Here is a 20,314-nt window from a genome sequence, read left to right as displayed (position 1 = left end):
CTTCAATGGGCCTCTTACCTTTCTAACCTCTTCTCTCACTACATCCGGGCCTCCAGTTGTGCTTCTGCTCGCTATTCCTTCAGTGGGAACTCCCCACGCCCTACCTCCAAATTCTCACGGTAAGCCTGGTTCAAGGTGCCCTCCTCCGTGAAGCCTTTTGTAATCACTCAAGTCATAACCAGCCTCCCCTCTTGACACAGCACTTTCCCCAACTGTCCATTAGACCACTTACTTCACTGCCTGTTTGTGAACAAGACCATCTCCTGAACTAAGAATACAAAATTCTTGGAGACGGGGGCCACTGGTCATCTTGTTTCTTCTCATGGTGCCTAAGGGCGCCTCATATACAACACGGGCCATTTGTAAAGATCTGAAATGAGATGAGACAGAGCACATCCTAGCTTTCAGGAAAGATGTGTATTCTTCCAAAGGGGAAAAAAAAAAAAAAAAAAAAAAAAAAGAACACCTAAACAGGCTGCTCCTCAAAGGGAGCCCTAAACCCTTCTGCCATGATATACATTTGGCCTAGTGTGTTGGCTGAACGAAGGGAAGATGGGTAGCCACGTGAGGCGTGGACACTAAAGGCAGGATCCTTCTACAAGTTACACTCCTGGAACTGTCTCCACTCGCATGCCTCTCCCTGTAAGTAAGTAATCATTCCCTGTGGTTTCAAAAGGAAGTGCAGCAACTTCTCCAAGTCCTAGCTCTGAAGAAGTCTATTTCTCTCCGCATCATGGCTGGGGTTCAGATGCAGCTTTCTCTTCTGCAGCCAACCAGCAGCTGCAGAAAAGAGCTCAGGGTCTGAAGACAGGGACCGGGCTGGAGGTGTCTATTGCTCCTACCCTTGGGACCCTGGTGTGGAAGGTCTCAGGATTAGGGGGGGGGGGGGGTCTTAGGGGTGAAAATGCCTTGCATGGAGTAAGCACATGCAAGTCCCTTCTTTTCTTTTTATTTGATTACACACTTCATCAATTTCTCCTGCTTCTCTAAGAGGAAGGGAACAAACCAAATCAGGGAAACTGCAACAGAAAAATGACAGGGAGCCACTGGCATTTACATTCTTATTTGTAGTTTGTTTTGTTTTGCTTTTTAATTTTTTTTTTCTAGAAAAAAAAAAAAAAACACAACCAGGGGGATATATATGACAAACTATCAGTGTCAGGATGGCAGGGAAAAAGAGAAAGGCCAGAGGTATGGGGAGCTAATAAAAAGTGGGTTCCAAATCACATGGAACGGTCCACAGGGTCATGTCTGGGTCCTCATGAGATGACTGGTCACTTTGGCATGCGTGTTTGGTGCCCGGTCTCTTGGTCTGCCTGCTTGGACACCCACGGTCTGAGAGAGCTGGCCACACCCTGGAGATCTGCCAAAGGCAAACTCGGACTTTACAGACAGACGTAAGACTTAATTTAGCTCCTTGGCTTTGTGCTCAGGTATCATACTGCGGTCTTTCTTGCCGAAAAGTCTGGAAGAGTGTGAGAGTCACCATGGGACACACGTTGGCATCACAGTGAACTCCAGGCAGCCGCTCACTCGTGCACAGACATGGTCTTCACCTCCCACGCAGGCATCTGTCCAGATGTCCCCAGGACGACAGGCTGAAGAAGGACGAGATACAAGACAGTCCCTTTCTAGCCCCAACTCAACAGTGGTATCCATTCTCCGGTCTTGTTCGGTCTGTTGCCCGTGAAAGGAAATTGGGATCCAATCTGCTTTTCAGCTCGGCATTGGACACTGATTCCAAAGAAGCCCGGCCATCTGGATCCACGCTGAAGATCTCTCACGTTTCTCCCACTTTTGCCCCAGATCTCAGGGCAGAGTTTCCAGCCAGACCCAAAGCTATGTGTGGCAAACAGGATAGCCAGAGTGATGGCTGGGCAAGGAAGAGCCAGCGGCACACTCCTAGACCAGACAGAGTACATTCGAGAAGAGAAGAGGGGCATGCAGCAAGCCGTTGCCCCAAGTCACAGTCCAGGGGACACACTGAGCCTGAAGAACACAGCCAGGTCCGTTAGTCCGACAGGGTGGTGTTGACACCTCACGCGATGGGACCCCACTGGTGGCGGTTCCTATGTGGAGAGTGGCGGGTTTCCTGCCCTACTGTGGCCCCTGTTCCTGCACGGAGGCCAGGTTACATCTCAGTGCCACAGTCCTGAGGAGCACCACGCTGGCCGGCCAGCCAGGCCACAGTCCTCAGCCCCTCGGGGGCTGCCAGGGCTCTGGGTTCCACAGGAAGGGCCCAGGGAGCCGGGTCACTGCAGGGAGCAAGGGAAGGGAGCAAGGGAAGAGGCTGCATTCTGCTGGGAGAGGTTCAGGGAGGACCTACCTGGGAGGAGTGGTGGCCCCAAACACTGCGGAGCCAAAAGGAATGGGATACGTGTCTGAAAAAACGACAACAGTCTTGTCGCTAGTTTAAAAACAATATTGTTGCTGTTGGTTGTTTTGCTTGATCCTTCTAAAACCACTCACGTTTTAAAAGGTGAAGGGGCTAGGGAGATTTGGCCCCCCTCACTCTGATCCTTTATGGGCACCAGGGGGGCCTCAGGCCCACGCCAGCTGCTGCTCTCTTTGCCTGGGCTCCAGTCACCCAAGCAAGGGCAGGGCGGGGAGAGCACTGGCTCTGCTTCCCGACAGCAATTCCTTCTTCCCATAAAACCAGAACACACGTAATGGGAAGTCCAAAGACTAAAGTGCAGAGAATTCCGTGGAGTGGACGGCCCGGTACTGGGGCCCTCCAAGAAGGAATGGGGGGGTGGGGTCAGTCCAGGGTTACAACTGTGGGACAAACACGGACTGTTATGAAGTAAGCCTGCAGGGCATAGCCCCCTTTCCCTTTGCACCTGCTGACACTTCTATCTGGGACTGTCCACTGTCAGCAGCATCCCAAGGAAAGTCCCAGTTTCGAAGATACGGCCCATGAAGGGAGAAAAGTTGTATGACCATCCCTGGTTGGTAAGGACTAGTGACCGCGAAGGGACAGGAAGGTGACAAGAGGGGAAACAGTGCATTATATAAAATCTGCGAATCCCAGGTTTCGAGAGCAGGGATACATGAACAACCTTAAAGGCAGAGTCTCTCCTGGGAAGGTTTGGTGAAATGGTCAGGATCCTACCAGTGAGGCCTGCTGGGGACAGGAGCTCCTCTGGGGGTGAGAAGCGCCGCAGAGTGGGGAGGGGCTGCTGTGGCAGAAAGCCCTCGGCCGGCATTAGGGTGTGTAGGCCGGGGGCGGCTGGAATTGGTTGATAACCTCATACTCTGCTGGGTAGGGCTCGTTCTCCTCCATCTCGGAGAGCAGCTCTAGGGCCTGCTCCTCCTCCTCTGTGGGGTAGTGGCGCAGGAGGTTGGCTGCTGTGGCCAGGATCGAGGCTCCACCGGCTCCTGCCACCAGGTAGAAACTAACAGCAAAGGTGACATAGACCTGGGAGCCATGGTACTTCTTATGTTGCTGCTGCTGGGCCAGGATGAGTTCAGAAGCCCAGTAGGAAAAGCCGATGACGGTGGCACACTGCAGGACTGGGGGACAGAGCGACAGCATGGGGATTAGTAGGCACCCTGCAGCCAGGATGCTCAAAGAACCAACTGCAGCCTCTCCGCCCAAACCTCATTCTCAGAGAACCTGCCCGGCTCCAGACACTGCAGTGGGGAGCTCTCTTGGCCAGGAAAATTCTCGGGCTGGGGCTGGGCCCAGAGGCCCGACCCCTTCTTGGCCAGTCAGAGTCTCTGCGTCTCAAGAATTTGGAATTGGGATATCAGGCTGCTATAAGTCACTGTGTGTTTGAAAGGGATAGACCAGCTCATGCAGTTTGGGGGTGGAATCGGCACCACCACAAGTCAAATCAACACAGCAGCCCAGTCATGAGGGAGGACAGAGGCTGCACCTAATAGAGAAAGGTGGCATGCAGGGAAGCAGGAAGAGAGAAGGCGATGAGACCAGGTACTCCAGGGGAGATACAGTGAGACACCCCGGTTTCCTTCCCTGCTTGTGCCAGGCCCCGTGAACCCCAGCTGAGCTTCGACTCCAGTTCTTAGAGAGCACAGAGATTTCTTGTGGAATACGAACAATATTCCCTCTCCACAGCTGGGCCGAGTGGCTCTGTGGCCCTGGCAGGCATAAATGCGAATGAAAGAAACAAGCTGCTATTACAACTCCATGCTTTGTGAAAGGCTAAAGCTGAAATAAGAATCTGGAATGGTGTCTGCTCACAGAAACCCCTAGGACCCCAACTGCAACTCCAGACGGGGTGCCTCTGCCCTGTGGCAGTTCCTTCCCCACCGTGAGCAGGCCCAAGCGTACCTGTAAGGATGTGGGCGAAGGCATAGCGACGGGTGATCTTCAGAGCTGGATGCTTGGGCCCAAAGACATCTAGGAGGAACGCAGAGAGACTACACAGGATGCCCAGGAAGCAGAAGGCGGCGATGACCCGCAGGAGCAGTACTGTCTGGGGATTCATGCAGAAGTCTGTAGGGGAAGAACCAGATCTTCAGGACCCCAAGCAACACCTTGGTGCAGAAAGCCTCCCGCTGGGAGGTGTTTGTCCCCCTCTACCACAGTCCTGGGGAACCAGGGGAGTACTGGACCGAGCAGTCTTGGCTCCTGCTCCAGCTGGCCTCCACAGGAGATGGAACAGCAGACAGGAACCCTGGTCACTGCTCCCATGAGCCTCAGGTCCTTCTTCCCTTTCCAACAAAATCAGCCTGAGTGAAGGGCTCCACTTCCTCGTGCTTGCCACCCTCTGCTAACCATTTGTAAAGACCTTGACGATTAGCCTGACATGGTAACCCACTCTGCGAAAAGCGTGCTTTGGGCTGGCAGGAAAAGCCCACTGACTTCTGAGCTGGGACGGCCAAAGAGGCTAAGGCCAGAGGCCGATTAATGTTGACTGTCTATCTAGCCACTCATTCATTCCCTTGTTCAAAAAGAAGTTGAAGCAGTTTACAAAAACAGAGAATTAGAAGAGTGCTAAATAAACCAGGAAAGAGGGTAGACTAGTAAGTCACATTTATTTTTGCTCCCTCCTTGCACGCTACTAAAACAAAAGAAAAAAAATTTAAGGCATAAACCCACACAAAGAGGAGAGGGGCAAAACAAAATTCTGGAAACTGGAAATTAAAAGGAGTTAGAACTACTCAGAATGGACTTAACGTACTAGGTAAGCCCAAGTAGCCCACTAGATAAGCTTTTCCCAGATGTGGGAAAAGCTAAGAAGCAATTAGTTTACACCACAAAAGCCTAACAGACTCCGAAACTGACAGCCCCCGACACCTTCTAAAATGAGGCCAAGGCTATTGAGGGGTGCATGCTCTACCCAAACGAAGGAGTGAACCAAGAAAAAGGAAGATGCTGAAACAAGAGCCCCAACACTCAGAGTCCAGAGTCCCCAGGGTCATGGAGAAGGGAGGTCCCAGGATGACAACCATCACCAGACACAAACAGCAAACTTCTAGGACTTTAGAAACTTCTTTAAAAAAAAAAAAAAATCATCGGGGCGCCTGGGTGGCTCAGTCGGTTAAGCGGCCGACTTCGGCTCAGGTCATGATGTCGCGGTCTGTGGGTTCGAGCCCCACATCGGGCTCTGTGCTGACAGCTCGGAGCCTGGAGCCTGTTTCAGATTCTGTGTCTCCCTCACTCTGAACCTCCCCCGTTCATGCTCTGTCTCTCTTTGTCTCAAAAATAAACGTTAAAAAAAAAAATTAAAAAAAAAAATCATCTAGACAACACTGTTCCATTGTATATCTATGCAAACTACTAGAGCTCCCAGAATCACATAGAATAAAGGCCCATCCAAGAAGAAACCATTTTAGGCTTTGGTAGAAAGAAATGGGCCTTCACTAACTCTCCCCCTTCTATTCTAACCATGGGCAAATTCTTCTTTCATTTAGGCCATGGGTCACCAACTGATTTAGGGCAATTTGGAAAGGGCCGGCAGGACTTAGACTATAGGCTTCTTTCCTGAGTCTTGATCTGAGGCTGACACTGACAGGCTGTGGGATGATGGTCATCAATCTAGTTCACATGAAAATCGCAAGGGTGCTGGCTGAGAGCATGTTCCCAGGCCCCAGAGATTCTGAGCCCTCAGCCTGAAGCAGGGCCTAGGGATCTGGATTTTAGCAAGCAGCCCAGGTAATTCCCAGGCAGGTGGGCCAGGCCTTACATTCCAAGAAACACTGACCCCAGACCTATGATGGAAAGTGGACTGCTGAAGAATAGTCCAGGAACCTGGAGAGACGACCTGAACCCCACAAGGCAGGCTCAAACCAACAGACACTGGCATCACTGGATCTTGGGCAGAGGGTATGGCCTCCCACCCTGAAGAACCAGACCAAGAGGCTCTGGGCCTTTGTGACAGCATGCATTCCCTGCCTCAGGCTCAGAATTCACCCGGCAGATGTTGGCTGAGCTCACACAGGACTCCTATGCCTCCATCTGGCTGCAGATCATTCATTAAGCTGCCCCAGAGCTATCTGCCGCTCTCTTGTCAGCTGACCATCTGTTTTGGGTCCCATCATCCAGCCTGGGAAACCGTCTGCTGCTAAGAGGCTTGCCTATGAGTGAGCTCTGCCAGCAACCAGGACCAGCCTTCGCTTAACCCAGCCCTGCATCGCCTAAGACAGCGCTATGGCCTGAAGGAGTCTAGAAACCCACAGGCCTCACTGAAAGAAAAGCTCCTGGAGGCAGGAGGCTGTCTCCTGCCTTTGCTTGAATATTGTTAAAAGCTCTCTGAGACAGTTCTTCTTGGGCTCCACACGGCACATAGCAGGGACGGGACAGGACGGGACAAAAGTGTTCTTCTAGTGCTTCCAAGAATAACCTGAGAGCGGCAGGGTGTAAGGGCTTACATCACACTCGGCACTGCAGCAGGCTGTGTTCTGATTTCAGCAGCATTACTTAATGTGGCCAGACACTCTGAGTGGTGCTTTAATTGTGGTTCTTAAAAATCAACTAGGGGCACCTGGGTGGCTCGGTTGATTAAGCATCTGACTTCTGCTCAGGTCATGATCTCATGGTTCCTGTGTTTGAGCCCCACATGGGACTCCACACGGAGAGTATGGAGCCTGCTTGGGGTTCTCTCTCTCTCTCTCTCTCTCTCTCTCTCTCTCTCTCTCTTTCTTTCTCTCCCCCCCCCCTCCCCCACTTGCACTTTCTATCAAAATAAATAAATAAATAAACAAACCAAATTTCGGAGTGCCTGGGTGACTCAGTTGGTTGAACATCTGACTCTTGATCTAGGCTCAGGTCAAGGTCTTGAGGTTTCGGAGTTCAGGCCCCACATCAGGCTCTGTGCGAAAAGCACCGAGCCTGCCTGAGATCCTGTCCCCCTCTCTCTCTGCCCCTCCCCTACTCACACACATGCACGCACATGTGCACGTGTGCTCTCTCCCTCAAAAATAAACTTAAAGAAAAAAAACCAACTAAATTTTAACAATTAGTTTTAACTGAAAGAAGTAATACATCAGTGCTTCAGACACTTTCTTTGGCTGCATAGGGAGTACAGGATGTTCGTTTTATTACCATCCTTAAAAATACATTTATTATATATACTCCTATTATGTCTTATGTTTCGTAATACACTTATTTCAATAATAACGAAGACGTGCACGTGATAAAAACCTTCAGAGAGGACGTCCCTACCCTTCCAAATGCCCAACTGCCCCACCCAAGAGACAAATATTATTGGTGGTTTCTTGTGTACCCCTCCAGGAATAGCCTGTGTGCACAGATGGGTCATACATTATTTTAGTTGGGGCACCTGGCTGGCTTGATCAGTAGAGCATGTTACTCTTGACCTTGAGGTTGTGAATGCAAGCCCCACATTGGGTGTAGAGCCTACTTTAAAAAAAAAAAAAAAAAAAAAGTGTTACTTTAGGTATGCCTCACTCCACACTGGGGGATTCATCACACAGCTCAGATGAGGAATCGGAGGCTCCAGGAGGTCAAGGGACTTCCTCCAGGTCACACAGCACAGTTAAGACTCCAAACCCGCATCAGCCTCCCTTGCATCATGAGGCTTGGAATCATCAAGCACCAGACTTAGCCGTTTCATTCTTTCCTAATGGAAGTAATCAATCAAATCCTAAAGAGCGGTATTTGAACGAAGGGTCAGAAGTTAATACGAATGCTGTCAGAGCCATCCTCAGAGCCAGTGGCTGCTGAGCTCACTAACGGAACAGCTGGAAGCATGAAAGCTCTTCTAGGCAAGAAAGGCTTGGGTCATTGAGCCATGAGAAGTGGGAATCACTGGGCAAAACCTGCTCGGTGTGGTCTGGGCTTCTGCAGCCATCGGTCTGGCTCTTGAAAGCAGTGGGGACGCCAGAAAGGCACCGAATCCTAGACCGACCACAGACTCTGTGTTACCTTGAGCAAGTCACTTAACTGCCCTGCTCTCTCATCTAGCAAATGAAAGCAGTAACACCTGCTCCCTCTATGAAGGGGTGTGCCGAAAGAGTCAACTCACACCATGCCAGGAATGGGCCTGTACGGACTGCCACTGGCCCACTCTCTCGGCACTGGGGCTGTTATGGCTGGGCCACAGCTGTGTCATCCCCGGCGTGCCTTTCCTCCTTCCACTGGTACTTCCTCCTCTGCACACGTCAGCCAGTGTGGGCCAGGGAAAGAGCCGACTAAAGCCAGACTGAGAATCTGCCCACAAGAGTGATAATGTGGTACAGAGAAAGAGCTTTTGACCCAAAATTCAAATGAGTTTTGTTTCAATATGACCACCTTTCTCTACCCCAAAGCTGTGAGTAAACCCTCAGGCATGGTGGGGAAGCGAAATACAAACTTCCCTTGTAGGGGCGCCGGGGTGGCTTAGTCGGTTGGGCGTCCGACTTTGGCTCAGGTCATGATCTCATGGTTTGTGGGTTCGAGCCCTACGTTGGGCTCTGTGCTGACAGCTCAGAGCCTGGAGCCTGCTTTGGATTTGTGTATCTCCCTCGTTTTTTGCTCCTCCCCGGCTTGCACTCTGTGTGTGTCTCTCTCTCAAAAATAAATAAAGAAAGAAGTAAATAAACATTAAAAAGTGTTTTAAAAAATAAAATAAACTTCCCTTGGAGTGATGTTTACAGATACCCCAGGAGTCTGCCTCATATCCCAAGAAGTCTTTCATCAGAGAGTCTCCAAGCACACAGAAAAGCCAGGCAGAGTTATTGCAGACATGCTTAGAACTCAGCTCAGACTCTCCCAGGGTCAGGATCTCAATGTCTGTTTCTCTCCTCCCCTGCCAGACATCAGTATGGCAGGGAGGGCAACGAATATCCACTCCCTTGAGGGTTGCTAAAGGGAAAAAAAAAATCCCCAAATGTTATGTATGTTTTTTTTTTTTTAATTTTTTAACGTTTATTTATTTTTGAGAGAGAGAGAGAGAGACAGAGCATGAACGGGGGAGGGGCAGAGAGAGAGGGAGACACAGAACAGGAAGCAGGCTCCAGGCTCTGAGCCATCAGCCCAGAGCCCGATGCGGGGCTCGAACTCACGGAACGTGAGATCGTGACCTGAGCTGAAGTCAGACGCTTAACCGACTGAGCCACCCAGGCGCCCCAAGTATTATTTTATTTGTGGAGAGAAATGGCATATGGGGCAGGGTCCTAATTTTAAATTCAAACCAGTGGTACAGTCTACTACACTCTAGTAAGTCAGAGAACACATCCTCTTCTCCAGTTGTGCTGTTTATTTTGGTAATTATTGCTGACTGTCCCCTCCAGTCACCAGGGAAGAAGGCAGCTGCTGTGTAATAGGATCCCAAGGAACTGACTTTGCCCAAGGTCACTGGTGTGTCACTGGGCTGGATTTGTTTTGAAGGCCCTGGCTCTTCCTGTCTACCTGCCCATTGCTCTCACCCCCTCCTCCTGCAGGCAGGAGGGTTAAAGTGGCTTCTGGACAGTTCCCTTCTTCTGTCTCATCCTCCATCCCTTCACCCCTCACTGGAGTCTCAGCGAGTCAGAGGCACTTCCCCCTTGCCCCAATCCTTCTCAGAGTTCATCTATCCCACCTGCACAGCTCACTGTGACTTTTTAGCTTCCAGACAGGCTTCTGACACAGGACTCCAACAGGGCCCTCTAGTGCCTGGCTGGGTATTACCACAGATACTCAAGGTTCTAGCTGAGCTTCCTCTGGGGACAGGCCCGGCAGGCATTGAAAGTGCCAGCTGCATTAGTCACCACTCAGCAGGCACACTGGCCCTCCCTGGAAGGGCCTTGATCTTCGTGGCTTGTTGTCAACTGTGATTCATTGACTTCAAATCCCAAACTTCCTCATTCTCCAAAGATGCTTCCTGAAGCTGTGAGCTGCCCTTTGCTGGCCACACTTGATAGCAGGGACTGGGGCTCAGAAGGAACAATTATCTGGGGCTCTGCTGCCTGGGGCCACTAGCAGTCTGAGCATATCTATGGACCTGGGCCCAGGGTGAAGAGCTGTGTGAGAAGCAGGCACCCCCTGGAGAGTGGAAGAATTCAGGACCAAATCTTTTGAGCCAGCCAGCATTTGCCAAAGCCTTCTGGGGCTCTGCAAGTGACAGCAAGAGGGTGAGTGGCTTTGCCTCAGGATCACCAACTTGAGCTGGAATGCTGAGGCCACGAGGGATAAGAAGCACAGCTTTGGCTGGGCTTGTGAGAAAAACTCTACTAGAATGGGGAGATAATAAGCCTTGGACAGCTCCAATAGAAGGAAAAAGAAACCTCGAGTGTACAAAGTACGGTGCTAAGAGTGGAGGTCCACCACCACCTGAGCCTGAGACCTTTGTGAAGTGAGGTTAGGACGTTAGGACAGTACTTACCAAAGAAAGATATTCAGAAGAAACTAAAGCCAGACATGGAGTGTGCTTAGCACAACGCCTAGCACTCAAGAAGGGGGGCTGCGAAACAGGAAGGCACTGCTCCAAAGCCTGCCGGCCCCATCTACTCCCCTTCACCTGCAGAGACCTGGTAGGGCCTGTTCTCCCTCTGGTAGCAACTATAGGCATCAGATCTGTGCCCCGCAGCTCTGCTCCCTCCTGAGATATGGAATATCCCAGGCTTTCATGCTAGGACATGGGTTAGGCCCTAAGGATCAACATAATTGTACAGGAAAGCCCATGTGTAAAGGCCCATGGGGTACCAAAAACCCAACAGGTACAGAGAAAAGGAAGAGAAGCCATCAGGGACCTCCTGATTCCTTGCCTTGTTCTCTGAGAGTTCATGAGGTACCACTGGCACCTTCCTTATTAATGGACGCCCACATGTTCCTAGCTTGCAATGGCCAACAAGGTGGCCACGGAAAAGTAGGTTGAAACTATCCATGGGGTAAGATCGCTAAATGCGTGAGTAAATGTAATGTAAAGATTAAGGCAACATGCTTTATAAAAGACCAAATCTGGCTTGAAAAACTTAAAAAGGGTAAATATATACGTCAACAAAAGAGAACCTGCATCAAGAATTTGTTTTTATTTTTTAAATGCCTTTAACAAGGATGCACACCAATGTGGAACACTCATGAGATCATTCTCTATGACACTCAAGTAAAACAAAGGTGAAGAAACATAGGAGACAGCATCATTTTATACTGGACTCGATAGATGTCAGCAGCCTTAGCTCTGCCCCCAGTTGTGTGACCCTGGAGAGATCACTTCACTTTTCTCAGACACAGCTTGCTGGGCCTCTGAAATAAGGACATGGGACCAGAGTGCCTCTCCCTCCATCACACAGATTCTGTGAGCCTCTCCAGGAATGATTTGAAAGGGGGGAAGCACCATGAACTCTCTCCCAGTTTGCAGGGGACAGGTTACACTGGAACAGCAGATGATCAGTGGCAAAGATCTAGATGAAGTAATGGAAAGGCAGCAGCTGTGCTCCAAGGTAGGTAGTGTGCTGAGGGTAAAACCATCCAGGCTCTACTCAAGCTGGATGGCTTTTCTGCCACCAGCTACACGCCAGAGAAAAAGCTGCACGTCACGAGGCCTCCATCATGTGTATAACTTGGGTCTCAGTGAGCCCAACCAGCAAATTTCATCACAGTGAAATGTAGAAGTAAACAAGAAACCCCCATCCTGTTCTCTACAAAACTATCCTAAAACATCGAAAACTCCAGAGAGATTCAAAACAGCAAGAGAACTCTTAGAGAAAGACAACATTAGGATCTAAGGATAGGGTTTTTCAGACTAGGCCTGCAGAAGCGGCATATAATCCAAAGCACGGGAGAGAATTTGACCTTTTCACTAAATCCCAGTGCCTGAATCCTTAAAGAGGCAAAGTGAAGATAGCTAATGCTTCCGATACATAGGGAAGTAAACATCTGGAATGCATCACAGATGGGGGTGGCCCAGGGAGAAAATATGAAGACCTTCATAAACGGTTCAAAAGACCTTGGAGGTAATGAACTGTGCTGTTACTAAGGGCTTTTGGGGATTCTCTGACCATTTTGGGGGTTGAAGCCAGGCAAGTGCAGTCCTGCTTCCCACCACACAGCCTTTACTTTCATTACTGGAGACAGGGCTGGGCAGGATAACCTATGAGGCTCCCTGGGACAGCCCCTCCCCCCCCCCACACACACACCCACCTCCGGAAATTTTGGTCTCCTCTGTGCCCAAGTAAAGAGAACAGTCCCTTTCTTCTCTCCTGGCCACCGGGCTAAGAAGCATGATGAAGAACAAAGCAATCTTACTTCACTCGAGCCCACCCGCTTGTCAAGGTTCCAAGAGACAAATTCCGATTGTTTTACCGAGGGGGCAATGGAACTGACTTCTGGTTATCGAAAATGCCATAAACTCCCTTTTTCTCTAGCAAAAACCCAGTTATGATAGAACTCTAAAATATCTATTGAAAGCTGGCCACAATAAAGTTCCTCTTCCTCCCTCCATCTGGCTGCCCCAAAGAAACCTTCCTATATTCCGTAGGTTCCTCATAAAGGGGCAGCTAATTGTGATGCCTAGCACCCTTATCAGTTCTCGATATACAGCGCCCTTCCTTAGGCAGAATCCTAAAATAACAGCAGTCCAGATTAGCACGGCGTAAGAAGTAGGTGCCTGGCTGAATAACATCAGAATTAATGAGGGGCCAGACCCCAAACAGAGCCACCTGGTGGGCATGTACACCAGGCAAGAATGGGGGTGTTTTCTTAAAGCCAAGTGCCTGCCCCTGGCTATCTCTGCTCCAGCCCGCACCGCATTCTGTTCTCCACCAAGGATGTCCTTATCGCTCAGAAAGAAGAGGGCCGGCGCGCAGCGCCCTCACCTTTCAGCAGGTCCGGGTGCACGTAGCCCAGCACGTCGGAGACCCCCAGCTCCTGACGAGAACAGGTGCCACCGTGGATGTGCAGCCAGGCAGGCTCCGCGAGGGCAGTGCACAGCGCCGTGATGGACAGGGCACCCGGCAGAGCCGAGGCCAAACTACGCTCCGGCTGCTTGGGCAGAGCGCTGCCTCCAGGGCTCCTCCGCCGGCGCCCGCCGGGCAGCCCTGCGCCTCCGGGGGCGTACATGCCCGGGGCCGCCCGCCGTCGCTCCGCGGTCGCTGCTGTTCGCCGCGGACCTCCGCAGGGCGCGCTGAGCCTGCCTGTCCCGGGGAGGAGAGCAAGGCACTGGGTTCACGGAAGGGGGGGCTGGCGCAGCGCTGTCAGGGCCCACACTCGAGAATAGGGGGTGGGACCTGGGGCCAAGCATAGACAGGAGGGCTGCAGGGAGTCGGGGGGCGGGGACAGGGTCCCTGGAATGGGGCTGCGGAGGTGAGGAATAGGGACCCGGAGAGGGACGAGGGCCGGCCAGGTCTGGGCAGGCCAGAGTAGAGGCGCTAGTATCTGCTACTGATGAGAGAAAGATCTGGGGTCTCCGCCAGAGAGTGCCGAGGGGTAGAGGACCGGGCTGGGCCGCGGGGATCGGGGACCCGGGATCTGGAAACAGTCCTCTCGGGGTGCGACCTGTGGCCAGAAAGGAGCCTCCCCTACACCGACTCCTGTTCCTCACCGGTCAGCAGGCCTCAGGGCCGGTATGGCGCCGCTCAGTTCTGTCAGGGGCTCCGCAGCTGCCGGGAGCCGAGCGATCCCAGGCCCCAAACCCGCAACGCCCGGACCGACCCGGGCCGATCCACTTCCGGCTTCCTCCACCTCTGCCTCCGCCTCCTCCGGCTCCCCGCCCCGTCCCCCGCGCGCGTCACAGCCCGGGCGCGCCGCCGGCTCCCTGCGCAGGGCCTCACGGGACTGGTAGTTCGAGACTGTCCCGCGGTGGTTTCCTCCTGGGGTGGGGGGAAATTGACTACAACTCCCAGAGGGCAGCACAGCCGCAGCAGCGGGCACTTCAGTTCCCAGGAAGACCCGGGCCTTCGGGCGGAAGTGGCGGGACCCGAAGGCCTTGGAAGGCCGGAGTGGGCGTCGCGGGGGTTTGCACCGACTGGCTCGTTATCGGCGCTCCTGCATCTGCCCACCTCCTCCGCACCCTGCTCCGGGTCGTCATGAAGGACTCGCTGGTGCTGCTGGCCCGCGTCCCGGCACACCCGGACTCCCGCTGCTGGTTCTTGGCCTGGAACCCCGCGGGAACCTTGCTGGCGTCGTGCGGTGGTGACCGTAGAGTCCGCATCTGGGGAACAGAAGGTCTGTCCCGGCCTCGCTGCGCGACCCTTGCTGCCGTGGGTTCCGCGTGCGCGTAATGTGGGTGCCGGGCTTAGGGAGTGCGCAGCCTTTGGGGCAAGCCGACCCTGAATGGGGTTACAGGCTAAAGGGGAGGAGGGAGAGGCCGCCTTCAAGTTGGCCACTCTGGGAAAGACTTTTTGGGCAAAGGAGTCGGCAAGTATTGGAAGCAAAAACGTCAGTAGGCTGAAACTGTCGAGGGGATTGTGATAATTGCTGAGGCCGGAAAGGGAGAAGAGAAGGGTGGTAGGAATGTATCGTGCAGAGTAATTTGCTACACAGGGTGAAGTTTAAATTTTATCCTGAGAGCATTTGGGAGCCATTGACAGTTTTAAATCAGGAAGGTGACTCCTCAGATTTGTTTTATAAGGATGCCTCCAAAGGAAGTAGAGGAAGTTACAGCTTTCTGAAAGCATGTTGTTAAATATGCCTGTTGAGCCCAGCATGGCTCCCGCACTAGCCCTTATTATCTAACGGCATTGACATTGCTTCTGCACGTTCTAGTGCACCCAGCTCCAGAGACTGGCCTGTCCTCTGCTTTTAGGTGACAGCTGGATCTGCAAATCTGTCCTTTCCGAAGGCCACCAGCGCACTGTGCGGAAGGTGGCCTGGTCTCCCTGTGGCAATTACCTAGCCTCTGCCAGTTTCGATGCTACCACGTGCATTTGGAAAAAGAACCAGGATGACTTTGAGGTAACCAGGCTGGATGGGAGCAGGATTGTTGCCTTTTTGCTCCCTAGGGCTGTTTCGGGAACCTGAGCCAACCTGGACTAGCTGGGCTATACCCATGTGAAGAACCCCAGGGGTCTCAGCTGTTTGATTCTTGTCTCTCTTCCCTTTTCACAGTGTGTAACGACTCTGGAGGGCCATGAAAATGAGGTCAAGTCAGTGGCCTGGGCTCCTTCTGGCAACCTCCTTGCCACCTGCAGCCGAGATAAGAGTGTGTGGGTCTGGGAAGGTGAGTCTAGGTCCTTCCAGACGCAGTTGCAAGCCAGTGAACAGACTCTATATCCCTGACAGGGTCAGCTGGTGGGCTCCTTTTTTTTTCCCCCTCCCACAGTTGATGAAGAAGATGAGTATGAATGTGTCAGTGTCCTCAACTCTCATACACAGGATGTCAAGCATGTGGTTTGGCACCCAAGCCAAGAGGTAAGTGTGAGGTGAGCTATCTCGTTGGGAAGAAATTTCGGTGTGGAGTGTTATGCCCAGCCTTCCTTTCCTCTTCAGCCTCAACCTGGCTTTTATGGGGGATCTCTATCTGTGGCTAAAAGTATTTTTAATCCCTTTATAGAGACAGATCCCTGGGACTGTCCTAGCTGGGAGAGATCTTGGAAATAGGCACTTCCTGAGCCACAGAGACAAGTGCTGTGTTCCCTCTCTCCCCCACCCCCCCAGCTGTTAGCCTCTGCCAGCTATGATGACACAGTGAAGCTCTACCGGGAGGAAGAGGATGATTGGGTATGCTATGCCACCCTCGAAGGCCATGAATCCACGGTGTGGAGCTTAGCCTTTGACCCCAGTGGCCAGCGCCTGGCGTCTTGCAGTGATGACCGTACTGTGCGTATCTGGCGCCAGTATCTACCAAACAACGAGCAAGGTGAGGGGCCAGAGAGCTAAAGGAGACTCCTCTTTCGTGCGGTTTATAGTCTACTAAGGGTCTGAGACATATAGATGAGTCACAGCAAATTGGGGTAGGAAGGGGATGTGCCACGAGAGGGCTCCCGAGTGAGTACTGGCAGAATCAGGGAAGACTGTGGAAGAGGAGCCATTTCATCTGAATTTGAAAGTGTACAGGATTTTAACACGAGGAATTTAGCATGAGACTTCTGGGTGAATACAGAACAACATGAGCAAAGGCATTGAAGGCGTAAAAGCCTAGATTTATGTCAGGAACCCTGATTTCCTTTAGATGGAGGATAGGGTGTAAAGGATTCTGGGAGAAATAAGGCAGGTTGGGTGGCTGGTTGGTGGCCTTAAAAGACAGGCCAACTAGTCAGACATAGTCCGTAGCAAAAAGTTTTTAAAAAACAGGACATTTCCTTCTCAGCATTCTGGAAAAACCCCTGTCTGGCCACAGTATGTAAGGCGGATCAGTAAGGATGGGGACAGGGGAACGAAAATGAGGTCTCAGATTGAAGGTGGGGGTAAGGGAGGGCAGACTAGGATCTCCTCCCCTGAGATGCCCGGGACACAGACATGTCTTAGGCTCAAGAGAAGTCTGTTGTGCAGGGGTGGCATGCAGCGGCTCTGACCCCAGCTGGAAATGTATCTGCACTTTGTCAGGCTTCCACTCCAGGACCATTTACGACGTTGCTTGGTAAGACCTCCATCCCCACATCTGCCCATTTGGAGAGATTTTAGAGAAGTCAAGACCCCGTGCGTCTCTCTACCACCTTTGAGAGTACATGGAAATGGAGACCAGCCACTTTCATTTATTCAAATCGGGCAGACTGTCTAGCTCAGAGCTGGCTGGCCTGAGGTTCACAGGAGCCGGGAACAGACTTACAGACCCAGGCCTGTACCTATGTTAACATCTAGGCTGTGAGGGCAGCACCAGCCTTGTGGTAGGGGTGGGTATGGGGGTGGTCACGGCATCATACCATCCAGAAATATTTATTCTTAAAATTGGGACTCATGGCTGGGGTTTTTATGGTTGGTAACACTGACTCTACCCTTATGGAGTCTAGAAAAGCCATACCATTCATCTAGGAGAGTCCGTCAGAGGGCAATTCTGGCCATAACTATCTGTCTGTAGGAAAAAATCCTAAGCAATGAAAAGAGTTGATGTGCATCTAAGCTTTATTTATATTAGCAAACGTTTGGGAATAACGAAAGTGACCTTAAATAAAGTATGGTGAAGTTCAGTGGCCTAGTACTGTTCAAAAAAAATGGTTAAGAATAGCTCACGACAAGGGAAACTGCTTAGGCTAAGTGAAGAAAGTGCAGCTCAGAATCGTGGAGTTTTGGGGTTGACCGGGGAAACCCAACCTAGATGGCAGCACTTGAATTCAGGGGGGACAGATTTGTGGCTGTGGTTAGTTAGGGAAGCTTTTCAGTAATAGGCGTTTAGCTGAGGCCTGCAGTTTGGGAAGAGCTGGCCAAGGACTGTAGAACCAATCTCTTGTGCCTAATTTGCCAAGGGGGGGGGGGGGTGGAGGAGCCACTTGCATACTCACTGATGCACATGTTCCTCTCAGGTGTCAGCTGACAGGGGCCCTGGCCACAGCTTGTGGGGATGATGCCATCCGTGTGTTTGAGGAGGATCCCAGCTCAGATCCACAGCAGCCCACCTTCTCCCTGACAGCCCACTTGCCTCAGGCCCACTCCCAGGATGTCAATTGTGTGGCCTGGAACCCTAAGGAGCAGGGGCTCCTGGCCTCCTGCAGTGACGACGGGGAGGTGGCCTTTTGGAAGTATCAGCGACCAGAAGGCATCTGAGCTACCTTGACCTTGGAGAGCTACCTTGACCTTGGACAGAATCATGGCTTCCCAGAAAATGCCGTAAGACTTTCCCAGCCCCAAGAGGACCTAGAAAAGCATCCTTGACCTTCGCTTAACTTGGCTCTCTTCCATTCACACTTGGGTAGAAGTACAGAGTCACAGAACTGCTCACTCTCCCCATCCTTTGACATGGGACCCTTGGTAAAGAGCTACAGAACATCCGGTGCATTGTGGTCATGCCACAGATCTTGCTTGCTTGAGGGCAGTGTTAAGTTCTGGGGGATGAATATAGTATTTATAATCACCTTATCTCTATGTAGAAAGGATGCCTCTTAGGCCTTTCAGAAATTGGAAGCTTTGTAGAAATAGGTCATCTGAGTCCCAAGTCCAATTTTATAAGGACATTCACAATTTAAAAGAAGTCCATGGTGAGTCCTTTTCTGAAATTGGTCCTGCCTTCCTGATTTCTGGGTAATCCTTACAGATAAGACGTTCAAATCAAGATTGAAGGAAACTTTTTAACGTAGGCTGGTTTAGGGGAAGATACACTTCTGCTTTCCCTTAGAAACCCTCGTGTATCTTCTGTGCCATATGCTGTGGTGGCAACTGAAAATGCTGAAAAATAAATGAAGACGTGAACACTAGAAGTTATTATTGGCTAGGCTGTACGTTCTCAGTGGGGCTAAAAATTAGTTTCTGAAAATTTTAGCAAAAAAAATCTAAGAGACCGTTTGTGACCCTCTTAAAGGGCCACCAGTTATTAAATTTTCATGGCGGGGGCAAGTAGGAAAAAGATAGCTAATAAGGCTCATTGGAGGCATAATGAAAAAAGGTAGAGAATCACTCCATAGGCAATCAGTTCTTCAGTGTCACCCAGGTTGTCTTCTGCAAGTCACTTCCAAATGGGTTTTGACTTGAGGACCATCCTCAGAGCTACAGCCTTCGCCTGATTTTTTACACCACGAAAATTATGACCTTAGACTTGAAAACACACCTGAGGCAACACCTAGCACAATAGCTCTCAGAGTGTGGTCCCAAGAGCCTTTCAGGAGATCTGAGAGGTCAGCTGTTGGCACCTTGGCAGGAATAAAGGCAGCGGCAGCCAATACCAGTGGTCATGGTCTTCAGCCGCCTTGCTCTCCTGGTAAAAAAAAATACTGGTAACCTCACTTAAGAAATATCCTGGATAGAACCAATAAAAAGTTTGTTAAATCTTGACCCCTAAGAATGAGCTAATATTCTGACAGTGGAAAGCATGATAAAGCCATTCTGTACACTGAAGGTGGTCTCGACAAAAAGTTGTACAGTTGAGTTACAAGCTGAATTAGGTCTTCATGGCATACCATTTTTACTCGAACTAGCAAATTGTTATTTAGAATTGGCTATTTGGCAGACATTTGCTGGGAAACAGATGGAATGAGACTTTCACTTCAAGGGAAACTGAGTGTTGCCAGTGAAAAAATAGAGCTCTCAAGCAAAAATGAGACTTGTATTGCCACCATGAACTTGACATCTTCCCAACACTTAAGACTTTTCTGATGAGATTGGTGGTACTAACAGATGTGATTTGTATGATGAAACGTGTCATTTGGAAGATTTGCCTAAGTCCATGAACCAACATTTTTCAAATGAGTCAGGCGCGATGTCACGAAATCATTCGTGGGTAAGAGATTCATTCAAAACGGGTTTTAACAATAGAGGACAAAAAGTTTATTACCGATGAGGTTTCAGATTCCACACTGCCTTTAAAAAACTCACTTGCAGAGTCTTGCTGTAGTATCTAGTAGCCGATCGCCTGAAAGGCTTGAAAAGCCCCTCCCTTTTCTGACTTTATGTCTGTATAAAATCAGCTTTACGTCATTTCACTTCAACTCAAAACAATATACAAAATTGTAGAAACAGCTATGAGAATGTCTTCCATTAAACCAGACATTAAAGATCTGTAAGGGTGCCTCGGTGGCTGTCGGTTAAGCATCTGTCCAACTCTTGATTTTAGTTCAGGTCATGATTTCACAGTTCGTGGGATTGAGCACCCCCCACTCCCCCACACACACTGCGCTCTGCACAGACACAGAGCCAGCTTGAGATTCCCTCTCTTCCTCTCTGTCCCTCTCCCACTTGCATTCTCTCAAAATAAAAAAAAATAAAAATAATTGTAGAAGTGTAAAATGCAGTCTTCTCCCTGGATTTGTTTTGGAAGGTAGTTTTCATAAAAAATTATTTTTAAATGCATTAAGTTTTGTTTTATTCTTTAGTACAGTAAAGGTCGATAGATGATAAAATTTCTTT

General features: G+C 50.6%; 2 protein-coding genes across 3 annotated transcripts; one reads left to right on the top strand and one right to left on the bottom strand.

Annotated features, from left to right (window-relative positions):
• Window positions 1–1,052: 1,052 nt before the first annotated feature.
• On the bottom strand, window positions 1,053–14,086 carry TMEM127 (transmembrane protein 127). 2 transcript variants are annotated; one of them, XM_060653895.3, is made up of 4 exons: window positions 13,926–14,085; window positions 13,201–13,518; window positions 4,295–4,459; window positions 1,053–3,513 (listed from the first exon to the last, which is right to left on the bottom strand). In XM_060653895.3, the coding sequence occupies exons 2-4, from the start codon at window positions 13,442–13,444 to the stop codon at window positions 3,206–3,208; spliced, it is 717 nt and encodes a 238-aa protein (XP_060509878.1). In that variant the 5' UTR covers window positions 13,445–13,518; window positions 13,926–14,085; the 3' UTR covers window positions 1,053–3,205. The 2 variants fall into 2 exon arrangements, with proteins under 2 accessions (XP_060509878.1, XP_060509885.1); XM_060653902.3 differs by lacking the exon at window positions 13,201–13,518 and having other exon boundaries at window positions 13,926–14,086.
• A 159-nt stretch (window positions 14,087–14,245) lies between these two features.
• On the top strand, window positions 14,246–20,192 carry CIAO1 (cytosolic iron-sulfur assembly component 1). The gene is made up of 7 exons (XM_060653881.3): window positions 14,246–14,548; window positions 15,129–15,277; window positions 15,431–15,542; window positions 15,645–15,733; window positions 15,980–16,181; window positions 16,814–16,901; window positions 17,782–20,192. The coding sequence occupies exons 1-7, from the start codon at window positions 14,410–14,412 to the stop codon at window positions 18,020–18,022; spliced, it is 1,020 nt and encodes a 339-aa protein (XP_060509864.1). The 5' UTR covers window positions 14,246–14,409; the 3' UTR covers window positions 18,023–20,192.
• Window positions 20,193–20,314: the final 122 nt, after the last annotated feature.

Source organism: Panthera onca, chromosome A3 (assembly GCF_046562875.1).
Source record: "Panthera onca isolate mPanOnc1 chromosome A3, mPanOnc1 haplotype 2, whole genome shotgun sequence".
NCBI lineage: Eukaryota > Metazoa > Chordata > Mammalia > Carnivora > Felidae > Panthera > Panthera onca.
Note: the sequence above shows the minus strand (reverse complement) of the source record. Positions and strands in the feature narration are given on the sequence as shown.

Bases quoted from the DNA above. Each gene is read 5' to 3' on its own strand.
- TMEM127 (XM_060653895.3), bottom strand. From the start codon at position 13,444: ATGTACGCCCCCGGAGGCGCAGGGCTGCCCGGCGGGCGCCGGCGGAGG. The intron at 4,460-13,200 runs GTGAGGGCGCTG...CTTCCCCTACAG, and splicing joins GCACCCGGACCTGCTGAAAG to ACTTCTGCATGAATCCCCAG. The intron at 3,514-4,294 runs GTACGCTTGGGC...TCTGTCCCCCAG, and splicing joins CTTCGCCCACATCCTTACAG to TCCTGCAGTGTGCCACCGTC.
- CIAO1 (XM_060653881.3), top strand. From the start codon at position 14,410: ATGAAGGACTCGCTGGTGCTGCTGGCCCGCGTCCCGGCACACCCGGAC. The intron at 15,543-15,644 runs GTGAGTCTAGGT...CCCCTCCCACAG, and splicing joins GAGTGTGTGGGTCTGGGAAG to TTGATGAAGAAGATGAGTAT. The intron at 15,734-15,979 runs GTAAGTGTGAGG...CCACCCCCCCAG, and splicing joins TTTGGCACCCAAGCCAAGAG to CTGTTAGCCTCTGCCAGCTA.